At 39.6% G+C, this 19,483-nt stretch overlaps 1 protein-coding gene across 24 annotated transcripts in view; it reads right to left on the reverse strand.

Annotated features, from left to right (window-relative positions):
• Positions 1-19,483, reverse strand: part of LAF3 (Amidohydrolase family) — a 115,788-nt gene that overhangs the window by 87,369 nt on the left and 8,936 nt on the right. For 23 of the 24 annotated variants that reach the window (XR_016083019.1, XR_016083018.1, XR_016083017.1 and 20 more), the window contains 3 exons: positions 15,947-16,019; positions 1,939-2,045; positions 1,726-1,849 (listed from right to left, as the gene is read on the reverse strand). Coding sequence is in view for 21 of the 24 variants with exons in the window: in XM_088899191.1 (XP_088755317.1) it covers positions 1,726-1,849; positions 1,939-2,045; positions 15,947-16,019 (304 nt within the window). In the remaining 3 variants the exon portion in view is untranslated. Of the gene's footprint in view, positions 1-1,725; positions 1,850-1,938; positions 2,046-15,946; positions 16,020-16,352; positions 16,533-19,483 lie in introns of all 24 variants that reach the window. The other variant, XM_088899193.1, reaches the window with a different exon arrangement.

Consider the following 19,483-nt stretch of genomic DNA (forward strand, 5'->3'; position numbering starts at 1 on the left):
TTTGGTATGGAGAATTCTGGATTGTGTACTACAGACCGGATGATTGCTCGCAATTTTGGAACATTATTTATAGTTGCAAACATCTATCCCCTAGATGATCTAGTTGTAGTTATACCATCAAATGCACCTACAACCCAATAAACCACAAGGTTTTGTATGATTCTCACAAGTGCATAGATCATCCAGTATAGTGGATACTAGATGGTGTTTCACAGATTTAGAAACCATCCAATAGTACACAGGCCGAATGATTACTTGCATTTTGAGTCATCAATTATAGTTGCAATCATCTATTATGTATGCAATAAAATAATATTTTTGATTTTGAGTCATCAGTTATAGTTGCAATCATCTTTCCCGGTTGTTTGAGATGAGCAGCATACACCTTCACGAACTCATGAGGCGAAACATCCTTCACCGTTTTAATAGTTTCCATGGCTACGCCAAAACGCAAAGTTGTGAGACAATGATGAACTCTTAAGGTTTTTTACTCTCTAGGAAGTGTATTGGGCATTCTTGTAAGAGATTTTATTCTTAAATAATTGACAAATCTGGAAGAAATCAAGCTCATTTTTTTCTTCGAAATAAACCAACTTCAGACTCAAGCAAGACACAATTCCAAATATTTGTGGTCGGCTACACAAATCCTCTCTCCCCATTGTAAAGAGCTCGAGCCATGTTTTTTGCAAAGATAGAAGCCTCCAACTTTATTTCAACATACAAGAAAAATACAAAAAAAAATGATAGAGAAATAAATGGATGCCCTAACAAAGTGAAGAGGGAGATACAGAGAAAGAGAAATAGACGAAAGAATGAAAAAATGAAAGTAAAGTTTGGCCTAATGCCTAATGGGTGGGATTTTAATAAGGGGCAATTTGGTCAAAAATAACAAGCTTTTTGTACGGTTCACTGTTTTTGAAATTTTTTTCCAAACGTCTCTGATTTTGTCAATAGTCGTAACTTTGTTAATTTTTATGCAAAAAGCCCTTATTTGTAACTCCTTCCATTTTTTATCACCAATAAAATCTTCATTATTTTTTATCAGTAATAACATGTTCATTATTGATAAAAAAAGAAACTGAAAGAAGAAGCCAAGAAGAGAAAAGCCAGTACACGAGATAAAGCAAAATTACATTGGATGACTATGACGCTCCTTCTAAATGCAATCACTAGAAGCTTCATTTTGGTTTAGTATTCTTTTGTGGCACCCGGTAACATGTTTTACTGACATCAACATAGGATGCCATTAACAAATTAGAAGTGTCATGTGACATCAAGGAAAATTGATAGAAGTATAGACTGTTGAATGTAAACACAACTAGAGGATAGATGATAGTTTTGATGCTTCTTGAAACATTAATCAAAACCTAAGCAGTAGAAACAAGCACACATTCATTTTGGGAATGGTGTTTTCTTGGTTAGCAAATCACTCTCTATTCAAAAACAGACGCACAAGTTCTTTTTTTATCAAGATTTTCTTTTCATAAGGATATTATAGGTTTTTGTTGGCTTTGGGCTTGTTATAATTGGATCTTTCTGGTTTTCCCTGGTAAGGAATCTCATTGTACAGGGGTTATCCTTTTCATTCTGGATAGTAATGAAATACTTTTTTTTGATAGGAGATACTAATGAAATACTTCACCTTCTATTTCAATAAAAGTAAAAAAACAGCACACATATACTTCTCTCATACATAAGGTCTGTTAATATAATCTCTAGCCTTACCTCCACTAGGAGTTTTCAGGACAGTTCCACCCACAGGATCTTCTGTGCTGTTAGTAATCCCAGCTATCTTCAGTGCCACTGAGTTGACCAAACCCATGTGACCATCCATCCTTGATAACCAAACCTACATATGAAAATATCATAAATTCATTGCACTGTAATAGGAAAAATAAAGTTCCACAGGTAGCTTGTACCAATAATGTTACTTCTCACAGGATTATTAGGTGCAACATCATCAATCCAAGATGCCACTGGCAACTCTCCTCCCCATAAATCATTGTTCCATCCACCACCTAATATCCAGCTACCTTGATGATTATCTGACAGAGTATATTTACAAGCATGTTTATATCAAAATGGGTGAGAAGATTTTGTGAAAAGAAAATGCAGAAAGCATCAATTTTAACTTATTAATTCTTATTTATTATTTTTCATGAACCTTGTTTCCTTTTTTCATCAACAATGAGAAAGCTCATATATGAAAATTATTGTATAGACATCAGAAAGGAGTCAAGGCTTCAACCCCCCCCCCCCAATGAGAGAGAGAGGAAATCCATACCAATAGGGTCTTCTGTGAGGGACATCACAAGTTTGTGCACTTTCCAAAGCAGATAAAGATCCTTATAGAATGATAAACATTTTCTAGTTATCTTCCTTCCACATCAGTTGAAGAACCTTGGAAATTATCCCAGTCAAGAAGATGGAAGAGTTCGTGAAGGCGTCGAAGGGAAGAAGGGTGCTCCACATTAAGCTAAAAACCTTGAACATGGAGGAAGTGAGTAATAATGGAAGATGGGTTCTGAAGATCAGAGAAGTTGGGAGAATGCTACTACTGACCAGGCACATGGTGATCTGGTTTAAAGGATTTTTGGATGGAGCATTATACACAAACATGAGCAAGCCATAGAAGAAAGGGCAAACTACAAGAGGAAGAGGTTTGAAATAGAAAGGAAGGAGAATAACAAGAATATTCATTATAGAATGATAAACATTCTCTAGTTATCTTCCTTCCACATCAGTTGAAGAACCTTGGAAATATTCCCGGTCAAGAAGATGGAAGAGTTCGTGAAGGCGTCGAAGGGGAGAAGGGTGCTCCACATTAAGTGAAAAACCTTAAACATGGAGGAAGTGGGTAACAATGGAAGATGGGTTCTGAAGATCAGAGAAGTTGGGAGAATGCTACTACTGACCAGGCACATGGTGATCTGGTTTAAGGGATTTTTGGATGGAGCATTATACACTGAAGAAATAATTACTAAGTCACGAGTGTGGGGTTCCATACCCACACTCAGGCTCTAGTGTGTGTGGCTCCATACCCACACCTAATTATTTTTATTTCCTAGTTATTTTTTATTTTCTTTTAAGATTGGGCCAGCTGGCCTTATTATGTTCATCCATATTATGTTTTATTTTACTAGGACTAGGACTTTATGTGTTTCTCTCCTATTCTTGTAAGGAATCAAAGGCTATTAATAATAGAGTATGGGGCGGCAGACATCAACCACTGAACCCCCTCTCTCTCTCTCTCTCTCTCTCTCTCTCTCTCTCTTCTTCGAACCTGTGTTCTCTTCTCAGATCACACAGCAGCAGTTCTGATTTATTCAAGTTGGTATCAGAGCCAGATTCTAGGGTTTCTCATGTGAAGACTAACCCAGCTACCACATGAGAATCATCTAAGGCTGGAAGAATAGAAAGGAGCTGTTTTTTGCCTGATTCTTGGAGGTTACCAGAGATTTTTAGTAGCTGTCTGAAGATTGGAGAGTGATTCTTGGTAATCAGGAAGAATCAGAGAAGGTTAGAGGATTCAAGATTGGATTTTTATCAAAGTTAAAGAAGGCGATCAGAGTTTTTTCTGGGTAAGATCTCATCCTTTCTTGAAACAGCAGTAGTAAGAAATAAGTTGAACTTATTCAGAAGGTACGGCTGAGAAAATCTGATTTTTTCTAGGGTTTGTTCTTAACCCTACAAACAACTTTTTGATTTTCTTGACTGTGAACCTTTCTTGGAGGGATCGGCTAAAAAAAAAGATCTGATCTTGATCTTTAACTGTGAATATTGGACTGAGTACAGTCCAGGATTATCTATCAAGGAATTAATCCTTGACTGAGATTACATTTTTTGTTTCAAAGAATCGACTGTTTGCACTCTTGGCTGAGGTCAAATTGTGGACTGTTAAAAGATACATATCTGGCTCTTGTTCTTCGCCGAAATCAGCTTCTGGACTGTCAAGTTATAGTTTTAAGGAGAAACTATCAACTGAAACTAAGTCCTAGTACTTATTCTTGCTGAGATCAGATTGCTCTCTGTTTTTTTTTTTCTTGAAAAAAATTAGTCTTTTTCTTGGAACTTTGAGATCTACTTAGTATGGAAAAGGCTGGAAGTGAGGTAAAAACTCAAAGGGGGAGTTTTTGAGACTGGTAATATGACTAAAAATACGTTCCAGATTACCACTGTTAGATTTGATGGAACAAATTACTTGGAATGGGCCCAATCGGCAATGATGGCCATTGGGGGCAAAGGAAAATTAGGGTATGTAACCAGAGACACAAAAGAACCAGCCAAGGAGGATATATCTCACCCAAGATGGGTTCAAGAGAACTACTTGGTGATGACCTGGCTATGCAACTCTATACAGCCCCACATCAGCCAAAACTATCTCTAGGCAAAAACAGCCAAGGAGATTTGGCACAGCATGAAGGAGACATATTCCCAACCCCTCAATGTTGCTAGAGCTTATGAACTAAAATGTGAGGTGAAAAACCTCAAGCAAGGAGAGAGGCCAAGCTCAGTATATTTTGCTACTCTAAAATCCCTTTGGCATGAAAATGATCACTTAGAAACTATTGAATGGGAAAGCCAGAAAGATCCAGCAACATATAGAAAACTGATTGAAACAAACAGGGTTTTTGAGTTCTTAGCCGGCCCAAACTCAGATTTTGATATTACAAGACAGCAACTTCTCACTAGGGAGAGTGTGACCCTATCTCAGGCATACTCATTAGTCCACAGTGAAGAGAGTAGGAGGAAGGTAAGGCTATCCTTCCAGCACACAGAAGCGGCTTTGGCAGCAACAAAATTCAAGGTTGGAGGAGAAAAGGAAAAGGAAGTTAAGAAGGAAGACAAAAGAAATATTTTTTGTGATCATTGCAAGAAGCCTAAACACACTAGGGACACCTTTGGAAGTTACATCATCACCTAATGCCAGCTAGACTTAAAACAAGAAGGGAAGTACTAATACAGCAACTACTACTGACAGTACATACTCTTCCAGCACAAGGACCACATCCTTGGATGCCTTGGCAGCTGTCCGAGCTACATTGACACCATTAGAAAAAGAAGCTAGTATTTCTAGATCTGCATCTCAGTCTTCAGCTACCACACCAGCTCATCCTACTTCAGCCCTTGCTCATACAGGTAGAAGAGCTACTGCATGTCATGCTTCTGTCCCAGGTAAATACTAGACCTTTCTGGGTAATAGATTCAGGTCTTCAGACCATATGACCAGCTTATCTATTTTATTTAGCACCTATTGTCTATCCTCTGGGAGAGACAGTTTCCATTGCTGAAGGCTCTCTTGTACCAATTTCTGGCAAGGGAGACATCAGATTGTCAGATACAATCACCCTATCCTCAATTTTGCATGTTCCCAAGCTTTGTGCTAACTTACTTTCAATTAGTAGTATTACTAAAAATCAAAACTGTCCGGAAACCTTTTTCCCTGATCGGTGTGTTTTTCAGGATCTGGATACAAAGAAGGTGATTGGGACTGGCCGTGAGATGAATGGAGTCTACCTGCTTGAACATTCATAGGGGGAGCAGAGTGAAGTAGAGAAATTGTTTGTTTCTCAGTCTTTTAGTAAGATTATGCTTTAGCACAACCGTTTAGGTCATTTATCTTTTGGGTCTTTGAAGAGTCTTTTTCTAAACTCGTTTGAGCCAGTAGAAGTGTCTATGTTAAAATGTAAAAGTTGTGAGCTTGCAAAACACAGTAGATCATCCTATCCTTTAAGTAACAAAAGAAGCAACCTTCCTTTTGAAATTGTGCATACTGATGATTGGGGGCCATATCATACTCCCACCATGGTGGGGGGGGGGTACAGATATTTCTTATTATTTGCTGATGATTATACCCACTTTTCATGGGTCTACCTTATGCACTCTCGAGATGAGGTCCCTTCCCTAACCTAGGCCTTCCATCAAATGGTTCTAGCTCAGTTTGAAACCAAGATCAAAACTCTTAGATCTGATAATGCCAGGGAATACTTTGCAAAACCCTTGGCATCCTATCTCCTTGATCATGGGGTCATTCATCAAAGCACATGTCCTCATACACCTCAACAAAACGAGGTTGCTGAGAGAAAAAAAAAAGGCATATCTTAGAGGTAGCGAGAAGCATCATGCTCAACTCTAATGTTCCCATACGCCTCTAGGGGGATGCAATCCGTACAGCCGTATACCTTATTAATAGGGTTCCTTCACGGGTTCTAAACATGCAAACCCCATTCAGCCTTTTATATCCAGATAAGGATCTTTTCACTATTCCCCTCAAAACTTTTGGGTGTACTTGTTTTGTTGAAATCCTTGGATCTCATCGCTCCAAGTTTGATCCCAAAGCTACTAAGTGTATTTTCCTTGGGTATGCACAAAATCAAAAGGGATATTGTTATTATGAGCCGGTTTCAGGGAAACGCTTTGTGTCCATGAATGTCACTTTTTTTGAGGATATGCCCTACTATCATAGGGCTTTCTCAGGGGGAGAATAGTGAGGAAGGGATTTCAGTTTCAGCCCCAAAAGTTCATTTACCTGTCCCAGTTACTGAGGGAGGGAGTTGTGAAGAAGGTTGTCAAAAATGCAGAGATTTAAGAGTGTATCACAGAAAGTGGTGGAGGCAGGTTGACACTCGTACTCAACAGCAATCCAGGCAAGTTCCAACATATACTACCGCCCCAGATCCAGACACTACTACTGCTCCCACTGTTGATCCCACTATTATAGATGCTCAACCTCCACCATCAGATGACCTTGATCTTTCAATTGCTATTCATAAAGGGAAGCGCCATTGCACCTCATCCACTACCCATTGCATCTCCAAGTTCCTTTCCCATAATTGTCTCTCAGAATCCTACAGGTCTTACTTGGCATCTATTTTTGCTATTCCTATACCCAGAAAAGTGCAACAAGCCCTTTTGATACCTGAATGGAAGGAAGCAATGCAAGTAGAGATGGATGCTCTTGTCAAGAACAATACATGGGAACTAGTTGACCAACCTGAAGGGAAGAAACCTATTGGATGCAAATGGGTGTTTACTGTGAAATATAATGTTTATGGTACCGTAGAGAGGTATAAGGCCAGATTGGTTGCAAAGGGATTCACGCAAACTTATGGCATAGACTATACAGAAACCGTTCCACCTGTTGCAAAAATGAACACTATCATAATTCTTCTATCCATTGCTGCAAACTACTCCTGGCCACTATTTCAGCTGGATGTTAAGAATGCCTTCCTCAATGGAGACTTGCAAGAGAAAGTTTACATGGAGTTGCCCCCTGGCTTTTATAGTACAGAAGAAGGAAAGAAAGTTTTCCCTTTGAAGAAGGCCTTGTACGGACTGAAACAATCTCCAAGGGCTTGGTTTGATAGATTTAGACTGGCTTTGGACAAATTCGGATACATACAAGCTCAATCAGATCACACTCTCTTCTTTAAGAAAACATGTCATTCCCTGACTCTACTTGCAGTCAATGTAGATGACATTGTGATAACAAGGAATGACACTAGTGAAATTGAAACCCTTAAACAGCATCTTCACAAGGAATTTGAAGTGAAAGACCTAGGGAAATTACACTACTTCCTAGGAATTGAGGTAACTCGATCTAAGCATGGCACTTTCATCTCTCAAAGGAAGTATGTTCTGGACTTATTGGAAGAAACTGGAAAGTTATGAGTGAAACCTGCTGATACTCCTATTGAGTCTTGTTATGATTCGGCCTGCCTTGGAATTCTATCTGTTTGAGAGTGGTTATGTAGAAAGTGTTAGACAGTTTTGTATAACCTTAGCTTCAATCTGATTTGATGTACTTTTGACATTTAGTGTAAATAAATAAAGTGCATGTTTGATTCATGTTGTATGGTATGATTTTGTGTAAGACCCTAAAACTAGACACTTAATGAAACTCGTGTTAGTTTTAAATGTTCACAGCCATTGAATAAGTCTGGGGAGATTTATCCTGCCAAGGCTAATACTGGTGTGCCGCCAAGTGTTGGGATGGCCTGTCTCGGCCACCAGGGTAAGACCCAAGGCACGTGCAGTATGGGATTACTCGAATCCTTGAACCGGACCAGATTTCCAGTATTGCCCTGGACCTTATAGATAGATGGGCAAAACTGGACAGTTACACCTGACCCCTAGACTTGATTATGATACTTCACTAGGTGTCAGATTGGGCTGTCTTTGATATGCCAATCAGTGAGATCCTTAGCGGGGGTCAAAACCTGGGCATGTTGGGGCAATCTGAGAATTCATCTGAGTGGGTGATCATAGTGACAAGATCAGCCCCTTTGTCGGACAAAGGTAATGATCAGGAATGCACTCTCTCTGATGAAAACCAAACTGACGGCAGTTGATTTCAATCGTTGGAATTTTGTTTTTGCAAAATTTATATATATGATATATATTTAAGTATGGTTTCAAAATGTTTGCAAATGGTTTTAATTCCCGGGATCCATGTGAGTAGAGAGTGCAGCACTGTTCCTTGCAGCCGAAGGAGAGGTCCTCTCTTGTCAGGCAGTGCTTGATCATTATGGGCTGAGAGGTTAAGTGTAAGGCCATTTAGGACAATACCTGATGGGCTAATCTTGCACCTGCCCACAGTCCCTGGGTTTTTATAAGATGGCTTGGCCCAGGGACCACTTAGTGTAAGTGTTGGGCCCATAGGGTCCATGCGATGGGCTCAGGGGTTCACTGGGCTTCTCAGTGAATTCGGCTAGGCCTTGCAATAAAGGTTGGGTCGAACCCATGTGGCTGGTGCGTAGATCAATGCTTGGGTCCCACGCCATACAAAGAAGCCCAATTGGGCAGTAGATTGGAAACCAATTGAGCACTGATTATTTAATGGGCCAAAAGCCCATTTCAGACTAGGCTGATATGATCACCCACTTAAGGGGCGGATCTGAGATTAAGGTTAGCAAAAGGATTGAGCCTTTAACCTAATCCACTCCAGGAGACCAAATTCGAATCAGATTTGAATATGGTAATCTCCTGATAAGATCAGGAGTAAGCTAACCTAATCTAAAGATAGGATTAAGATCATCCCCTATCCAAATACTGATTTGGATTGGGATAACTCCTAATGAGATTAGGAGATTTCTTAATCAAGAAGAAAGAGGATAAATACTATGAGGATAAACAGAATTCGAACCTAGGATTTTGAGCAAGAAAACTTACTGCGAATTGAGATAGGATCTCATACACTCCAGAGAGAAGAGAAGCAATCTTCGCCATCTTCATCTCAGGAGTTCTCCTCCAGCCGCCATTCTCTGAAAAGATTCAACCTTTGAAGAAAAGAAATCAAGAAATAAGTTCTTGATATCAGTTTTGCAGAAGAAACTGAAAAGATTCGGTGCTCAGTGTTTCCAGAGGATTCTTGTGAAGGATTCAGTGTGTAGGACGCACTCTGTTGGTTCCGTTCCACGCATTGCCATGTCATCTTCAGCAGGAGCGGATCTTGGTGTCCTCTTTGGGCATGAACACCAACTTTGGGAGATACTATTTCTCTGGATCAGGTATAATTCCTCCTTTGTCTTTTGGTTCAGATCTGGTTTGATTATGGTTCAAGTAGGATCCTTGAATATTGTATTCTAAATTTAGGGAATATAATTCCTAGTTGGAAGAAGGTAGGAAAATTTTTGAAATTCGCCCACCCATTCCGCAACCTTTATGGCGTCCATACGATGGATCCTACCATTCTTTCAGAAAGAAGTAGAAAGGTGGAAGAAAGAGAGAAAGAGAGAAGGGAGAAAATCTGGTTCGAACTGGAAGTCTCAACATAACCTTCTCCCAGTCGGCCAGACAGTACTTATATTATTAAAAATAATTAAAATGACATATGTGCCCTTATTTAAGTGAGGAGCACTGATTCCAACACAACATTACAGATCAGCAACATTAATCTAGGTATAAAGACAGAAATACCCCTACGCTAACACTCCCCCTCAAGCTGGTGATTATATATCATATACTCCCAGCTTGTTACATATGTAGTCCACTCTTCCCCAACTCAAGCCTTTTGTAAATAAGTCAGCCCACTAGTTTCCGGTATTAACATGTGTAGTGTCTAGCTCTCCATTCAACACCTTCTCCCTCACAAAGTGGTAGTCAACTTCAATGTGCTTGGTTCTTTCATGAAACACCGGATTAGAGGAAACGGAGAGAACGGGCATCAAACTTGTCATTCCCGAGACCCAGATTATGGACGAAGCAGACACACCCAAATACCCTCGGCGTAAGAGGAAACGGAGACAGAGGGAAACAAGACCTGAAATGGAGAATGGCCATCAAGGATGAACGTGGGCATCCGATTAATCAAAAAGCAAGAGATAAGCACTGCATCACTCCAAAAGGGTTTGGGAACATGCATGTGATGCATGAGGGATCTTGTTGTTTCCAACAGATGGCGATTCTTTCTCTCAGCCACCCCGTTTTGCTGTGGGGTGTAGGTACATGAGGTCTGATGTATAATGCCGTGTTGGTCCAGGTATTCCTAAAATGATGAGGATAAATATTCGCGGCCATTATCAGAACGGAAAACTTTGATGTGGGTACCAAATTGGTTACGAATCTCAGCATAAAATTTCTGAAAAATGGTAAACAATTCACTTCATTCTTAAATTAGATAGAGCCACGTCATCCTTGAAAAATCATCTACAAAAATGACAAAATATTTGTATCCATTATATGACATCACTTTATAAGGACCCCAAACATCTGAATGAATTAAAGAAAAAGGACTCAACACACGGTTATCAACCCTGGAACTAAAGGGAACACGATGGTGTTTCCCAAACTGACACGATTCACAATCCAAAACAGAAAGCTGACTCAAAGACGGGACCAAAGATTTCAAGACTTTAAGCGACGGATGACCAAATCGGCAGTGCCACTGGAGAGGAGAAAGGGATGACTGAAGAGCTATTGAAGTTCTACCACCACCACCGTCAAGATAATACAGTCCACCAGCTTCATACCCTCCACCAATCTTCATCCCCGTCTTGAGATCCTGAAAAACACACAGAGAAGGAAAAAAGGTAATGGAGCAGTTAAGTGATTTGGTCAGCTCGCTAACAGACATAAGATTAAAAGGCAATTTAGGAACATACAAAACTAAGGAGAGGGATACAGGGTCTAGATCAACATTACCAACACCACAAATTGAGGATGTGGAACCATTAGCAAAGGTGACAGATTGTGATGTTAAGCAATAAGATAAGGAAGAAAACACACCTGGAATTCTAGTTATGTGATCGGAGGCTCCATAGTCAATGATCCAGGGATTGGGTGTGGATGTCAGACAAGCCATATCTGAGTGAGCGAAAGTCACCGTGTTCTGCTGTGATTGGATAAACCTCTCATATTCATCACGGGGAACACTCACCATCTCCATCACGGGACCATCTGTGGATGTAGGAGGTATCTGATCAGATGAATGATTCTCCTGTCTAAAGCTGGAATTTGAGTCACTGGTCACGGCATGATTGGCCCAAGTTGAGGGTGGACCATGTAGATCATAACAATAGTTAATGGTATGTCCATCCATACCACAATGAGTGCACTTCCTCGGGCTTGAGCCACGTCCTCTACCACAGGCTCCCCCTGAATCTCTACCCCCAGTACGACCACCACCACGATTATAAGTAGGCCCACCATTGCCACTTCGGCCATACACAGAACCACTACCACCACCACGGCCAGACTAAGCTCCCCTAGCTCCACCTCTAGCACCATGGCCTCTCGATACAGCAAAGGCAGATCTACCTGAGATATTAGAGTTCTCAATAGATTCGATAAAAATCCTCCGGAGTCGAGCAAATACCTCTTCTAAGGAGGGGAGAGCTGATCCTCCTAATATCTGAGCCCGTACTGGTTCATATTCAGACTTCAGTCCCACCAAAAATCTAGTCACATCAAGTTGTTCTCTCTGTTGTTGCTGAATCTTGACATCAGAAGTGAGAGGGTGATAGACATTCAACTTATTACGTATGTTTCTCATGTTGGCATAGTACTCCTCAAGACTTTGATTGCCCTGTTGCAGGTTAAAGTACTCTTGATACAGCTGATACACTCTAGTTGTATTGTCCTGACCCGAATACAATTTCTTCGCATGGTCCCACACATCTTTGGCAGTGTCCAGAAACATGAAGTTTACACTAATCATGGGTTCCATACTATTCCACAACCATGTGATGATCTGAGCATCCTCTTGCTCCCAGTCTTCATACTCGTGAGAGTCAGTGGGGGGTTTCTCCTCTCTTATGTGTTTTACCTTCTTCTTTGCCTTCAGAAAGACTTCGACGGATTTAGCCCAAGGCACATAATTCTCTCCATTTAGTTTAATGGAGGTCATCTGAACATTCAAGTAGTCTGTAGGCACCATCACATTAGGTTTACAATCATTGTTATCTCTCATTCTGTTATCACCGATTCTGCACACTTGCTGAATTCTATTACCATTGAATTCTGCACACTGCACACAACTAGATCACACCTGTCACACTGATTTCAGCACTTGTTGTTGCTGAAAAGTGTGCTCTTTACACCACAAACCCTACTCCTATGACTACCTGAAATATCACCACTATATGATCATAACTCTTCCTTCGAAATACACAAAAACCAGCATAAACCCTAGAACACTACTGTCTGAAACCCTAGCATATGGTCTGAAACACACTTCCTATTTGATCCATAACAGATATCATGCACTAAAATCTCTTACCTTATCACTGAAGTAACAACCCCACGAGCAGGAAATCAGTCCTACACAAGACAGCCACTGCACCACACAGATCGGCCCTCTATTCTTCATCGATTAGGGGAGGGCGATCTTAGAAACCACAGCAACCGACCACACACGACCTGACTGGAGGCATGAAAACCTCCAAGGGAAGAGGGCGATCACTCCTTTTCAGCCCTTTCCTTTATCTCCAGTCGAATGCAGAAAAAAAAAAAAAAAAAAAAAAAAAAAAAAAAAAAGAGAGAAACCCTAGATAGGGTGCGCAGAGAATAGATATCTAGGCAGACAGAAATCTAGGCAGATTCAAGGTGCTCTGATACCATGTTATGATTCGGCCTGCCTTGGAATTCTATCTGTCTGAGATTGGTTATGTAGAAAGAAGTTGAAAGGTGGAAGAAAGAGAGAAAGAGAGAAGGGAGAAAATCTGGTTCGAACTGGAAGTCTCAACATAACCTTCTCCCAGTCGGCTAGACAGTACTTATATTATTAAAAATAATTGAAATAACATATGTGCCCTTATTTAAGTGAGGAGCACTGATTCCAACACAACATTATAGATCAGCAACATTAATCTAGGTATAAAGACAGAAATACCCCTACGCTAACAAGTCTAACCATAAGATAAGTGCAGAAAGTGGAGAACTCCTTAAGGACAGGGCTATGTACCAAAGGCTGGTTGGGAAACTTCTTTACCTCTGCCTAACTCGGCCAGATATTTCTTGTGTTGTTAGTGTTGTCAGTCAATACATGCATTCTCCTAGGACCACCCACCTGCTTGCAATAGAAAGGATTCTTGCCTACTTAAAGAGATGTCCAAGGAGAGGTATAATCTTCAAGAATAATGGTCATATGAAACTAGAAGTGTATACAGATGCGGATTGGGCTGGATGTGTTGATGACAGGAGGTCCAACTCTGGATATTGTGCATTTGTGGGGGGAAATATTGTTTCCTGGAGAAGCAAGAAATAGAATGTTGTTGCTTGCTCCAATGCAGAAGCAAAATACAGATTCATGGCCAATGGTGTTACAGAAGTGTAATGGTTGAAATCCTTGCTTAATGAGTTGGAGATTGATTATGAGAAGCCTCTGATGTTGTATTGTGATAATCAAGCTGCAACTAATATTGCTCACAACCCAATACAACATGACAGGACTAAACTTATCGAGGTTGATAGACATTTTATCCGAGAGCGAGTTGCATCTTAAGAAGTATGCCTTCCTTATATTGCCTTAGACATGCAGTTAGCTGATCTCTTCACCAAAGTAGTCACAAAAATCAAATTAGAGACAGATTTACACAAGTTGGGCATGACAAATATCTACTCCCAACTTGAGGGGGAGTGAAGAAATAATTACTAAGTCACGAGTGTGGGGTTCCATACCCACACTCAGGCTCTAGTGTGTATGGCTCCATTCCCACACCTAATTATTTTTATTTCCTAATTATTTTTATTTTCTTTTAAGATTGGGCCGGCTGGCCTTATTATGTTTATCCATATTATGTTTTGTTTTACTAGGACTAAGACTTTATGTGTTTCTCTCCTATTCTTGTAAGGAATCAAAGGCTATAAATAATAAAGAGTATCGGGCGGTAGACATCAACCACCGAACCCTTCTTTCTTTTCTCTTCTCTCTCTCTCTCTCTTCTTTGAACCTGTGTTCTCTTCTCAGATCACACAGCAGAAGTTCTGATTTATTCAAGTTACACAAACATGAGCAAGCCATAGAAGAAAGGGCAAACTGCGAGATGAAGAGATTTGAAATAGAAAGGAAAGAGAATAACAAGAATATTCGTTATGCTGACAGTTTTTTTGCCCCCAACATAAAACAGATTGTATGCATTCTAGAGGGCAGATGATCATGGGGGCAGTCTCCATTCTCAAGCTCTTTCCAGGAACTGCTACTAGAAAGGAGACAGGAGCCAATACAGTGGAGAGGAAGAAAGACTTATTGTCCATGCACAACACATCAGGTTGTTAGAGTTATCATGGATGGATGATGATGGCCTTCCCATTAGAAGCAGTAATCATAAGTACATAACAGAGTGTAACGAGAGATGGGAGGAAACCATGGTATTCCAGGAAAATTAGGAAGAATGGGTGACTGTGGAGACTGCGGCCAAAGAAGACTTAAAAATCATTGGGAATACTTGTCTAAAACCCTTTGAGGCAGGGGCACATGAGTAGTGCAGATGGAGTGGAACATTCTAATTACAAAATTGTGCCTAGCATCCAATGGGAATATCTTTACAGGATCCCAAAAACCAATAATGATACATACTTTAAATTGTTGTTTAATCTCTGGATACTAGGGATGCTCAAAATGATCAGTGACCTCTGGGAAGGTTTAATTGAGGCAGAGGAGAGATCATCTTGAACTTTAAGAGTCCTATCATACATGATAATCTGGATTGTAGGAGACAAACCAGACCTCATAATTGGGCCATACATAGGGATGTCAATGGGTTGGATTAAATGGCAAATCCGCACTAACCCAACCCTGTCAGGTTAGGGTCAGGTCATCTTGATTGGGTTTCAGGTAGGGATTAGGTTGGGTGGGCCAATGCTGAAACTGACCCAATTGGCATTGCGGCATTGAAATATCTATGCATATAGTTTTGTTGAGTATAGGTGTACTATAGATGGAATGGATCAGGATGGGTTCAATATTTCCTCTTTATTTAATCAGGTCAGGTTCAGGTTGAAGTCGCTTTGGGTAGGGTAATGTAAATCAAAAATAACACCCATGTAGCTATAATATTAGCTATTACAACAACTACAATTTTCAATCTACTCAGCTCTAATGGAGCAAAGTAGAGCATGATTGTTTTTCCATGTATATAGAATAACACATATAGAACAATAATGAAAAGTGACTTGGATCAAGCTTATATTCTAATTTCTAAAATAGATAGGAAAAAAAATATGAACATGGACTTGGTATAAAGTACTAAGATAATATTTAATGTTTAGGAACATACAAGAGATAAGCAAAACTTAATTAAGGATGTCGAATGTCAAGAATTGTAACAAAGATCTACTATCTAATTTCCATACGGATAACCTTTTACTTCCTTTTTCTTTATTTTTAAGATCTACTTAAAGGTATAAACACTTTCTTCTAGAAAACATCACACACAGGAATACATTTATCTTCTTATTGTTGTCCATGGAGTAATGACAAATAAATCATAGAAATTTAGTAACTTACCTCTCACAGCTTCTTTGATTTTTTTTATAAATTCATCTTTCTTATTCACACCATGGAGATCTACTTGAGCCATCTGATATTAAAGTCAAACCTATACCCAATCAGTGCACATCTCTTTTTCAAAAGAAAAAGGAAATAGGTGCAAATAATAGTAGAATAAAAATTATGCAGGATGAGAAATAAAATCAAAGAAAATGTAGAATAAATTAACAAAGAAAGGCAGATCTCTAATATTCTAATTAAATCCTGTCTAACTGGTGACTGAATATATGTAATGAAGACAAGGGAATAAAACATTATAATTAAGTTTTTTTTATTGTTAATAGATACTTCATAGATTAGAAAAGAATGGCTACTATATACAGAGATGCTATTGCATCCCCCAAATTAGGCTGACCATCATCACCTATTCTTAATTTCCTTCGTAACCCTTATGTCATACAATTTGTGTTACAAATATCCTCTCCCAACCACCTCTTTTGTCATTGCATCAGGGAACACACTAGCTGATCTCTTGATCCAACTGAAGCTGATAACTAGGTCCCTTGCCAACGTCTATCTTTCTTGAGAACAACCTGAAACCAATCTAAATACAAAAGGAAAAATAAAAGAGATCAGAAATAATGAGAAGAAGAAGAAGAAGAAGAAGAAGAGAAGAAAGAATTGGGTTCCATCAAAAGATAATACCTCTATGTTCCACCCAACTTGTGTTATTATATAAGAACTGGTAAAATTACAACTCTTCCCCTGATCAAGTAAAATAAAGACATTACTGTTCCATCACATATAATTCTAACACTCCCCTCAAGCTGGAAAATAAATATAAATATCATAAAGTTCCAGCTTGTTACAAATGTACCATCCTTGAGCAGCTTAAGAATTTTGGTGAAGAGATTGGCTAACTAATCCTCTGACCTAACATATGGGATAATAGCCTCACCACGTGCATCACTCTCTTACAAAATGGAAATCAACCTCTCTGTTTAGTCCTTCCATGAAAAATGGGTTGGAATCAATACGTGTAGCAACTTGATTGTCACAGAATAACTTTATGGGCTTATACATAGGCACTCCAATCTCCTGGAAGAGAGCCATTGCCTTGTACTCAACCTCAGCACTACTTCTGGCAACCACACTTTGATTTTTACTTTTCAAAGTGATCAAATTCCTACCTAGGAAAGTGCAATTACCTATGGTAGATCTCCTATCCAATGCGGATCCTGCCCAATCTACACCTAAATATCCTTCCAACACCAACTCTCCCCCTTTCTTAGATAACAGCCCATGGCCTAGAGCACCTTTGAGATACCTCAACACCCTAATAGCACCATCCAAGTGAATAATCCCAGGGTTCTTCATAAACTGACTTAACACTCCAACATTGAAAGAAATGTCAAATCAGGTAATGGTGAGATAGATTAGTTTTTCCACCAGTCACTTGTGTCTTCCAGGGTCAGTCAATGGCTCCCTTTGACTATCATCCATCTTCACATTAGGACCATGACAGTCTCAACTGGCTTGGCTCCTAACAACCCTGTTTCACCCAACAAGTCAAGAAAATATTTTCACTGTGACATAGAAATTCCCATTTGGATCTTGCTACTTCGATTCCCAAGAAATACTTTAAAGACCATAAATCTTTGGCTTGAAAGTGTTGTAGAAATTGTTTTAACTCACCAATTCCCTTTGTGTCACTCTATAATAACTATATCATCAACATAAACAGCCAAAATGATCTTCTCAAAAGACGTGTCTCTACTGAAAGCTGAGTTGTCAACACCAAATTGATGTAGACCATAATATTGCACCATGCTGCTCAATCAACCAAACCAAACTCATGGTGATTGCTTCAACCAATAAATAGACTTCCTTAGTTTACATACCTTCCCTACCTCCCCTTGAGAAACATATCCAGGAGATTGATCTATATATGCTTCTTCTTGGAAGTCACCATGAAGAAAAGCATTTATAATATCAAGCTGAAAGTGGTGGGAAGTATTCATGGCAGTTAAGAGAACGGGTGGGATGTTGGTATATCAAGGCGGGCTACTTTGGGAACACCTTGGAAAACCATCCACAATGTTCTTTCTCAATTTCTCAAGTATGTCGGGTATGACATTTGTTCTAGAAACTTTGTCTGGTTTTGGAAGGGTATTTGGGTTGGAGATATCCCTCTAAAGGACCTTTTCCCTTTGCTTTTCTCTATCTCTTTGTATAAGAAAAAGATTCTTTCAAACTTTCTCTAACCTTTGGGAACCCCTTTGGCTCTGAATTAGGACTTTGGCTTTCTTAGGGGGTTAATGGATGAGGAAATTGAATCCATATTTAATGACTTTCTTGGGTTCCGTCAAAAGATAATCCTTGAGTATTCATGACATTTGTTCTGGGGAGCTCATGGTTTTCAATAGTCATGCAATACTATGGTTGCACCCTTTGATGCACTGCTCAACCAAGTCTCTCTGTTACATGCTCATCATGTAGGCATAGGTAGCCCTTCAAAATTGCAATACATAATCAAGAAATTCTTCTTCAAATCTCTGCACAGTATTCCTTAGATCGACCATCGTCACTCGTCGTTCCAAGGTGAACCACTTGGTGACAAACTTCTCTGCTAGCTCCTCCTACTCTCCTAGGTGTCAATGCTACTTGCTATCAAATTAATGAACCAAGAGTAAGTCAGCCTAGTAAGCGATTTGGAGAACTCGCGTAACTTGAGGTCCCCATCTAGCGCGAATGGACCTAGAGAGTCATTGAACTTGCTAAGGTGTTCCTATGGGCTGCCAAATTGGCCATCATACAAGCACCATTGCTAGAGTAGAAGGTAACCGATTGGGTACAGTCTATGAATTGTGAAACACACCTGTAGTGAATCAAAAAATATAGAAAAAGAAAAAGAAAGAAAGAAGAACGGAAGGTTTTAGCAAAAGCTTGTGGAAGAAGAAGAGGAAGCAAGAGAGGAGAAGATGTTTTGATCCCTTCTCTAGTCCCCTCAAGATGTCTTTTATTTCTAAAATAAAACTCAGTACAATTCCTTAGATGCCCTTAATAGGGAGGCCAACACTTAAAGAACTAATAAAATAAACAAAAAGAGGCCCATAACTAAAAGAACATAAACTTAAACATAACTTTAAAAGAAATAAAACCATTAAGGCCCATTAAGCCCATTCTCACTACATCCCCCTTCAAGTTGAGCATGCATAGATGTCAATCATGCCTAGCTTGCTTACATAATGTTGAAGCTTTAACTTTAGAACTCCCTTGGTTAGGAAATCTGCAAACCACTCTTTTGATGCAATGAAGGGAAGGCATAGTACCCTTTCTGCCACAGCCATATGTGTATCTCTGGGAGCATGCATTTATTACACTAACAGCATATGAAATGTCCAGACAAGTCATACAAATATAAAGAAGCAGCTTCCCCAACAATCTCTAAAACACTCCCTGTCACCAGCTGAGAGTTTAGGATTCACAACAATAGAGATGGAGGCAGGTTTAGCACCAAGTTTCCCAATCTCAATAAGAAGATCCAAAAATTCA

The sequence above is a fragment of the Nelumbo nucifera genome, chromosome 2 (genome assembly GCF_055504915.1).
Source record: "Nelumbo nucifera cultivar China Antique chromosome 2, China Antique-T2T, whole genome shotgun sequence".
Classification (NCBI taxonomy): domain Eukaryota; kingdom Viridiplantae; phylum Streptophyta; class Magnoliopsida; order Proteales; family Nelumbonaceae; genus Nelumbo; species Nelumbo nucifera.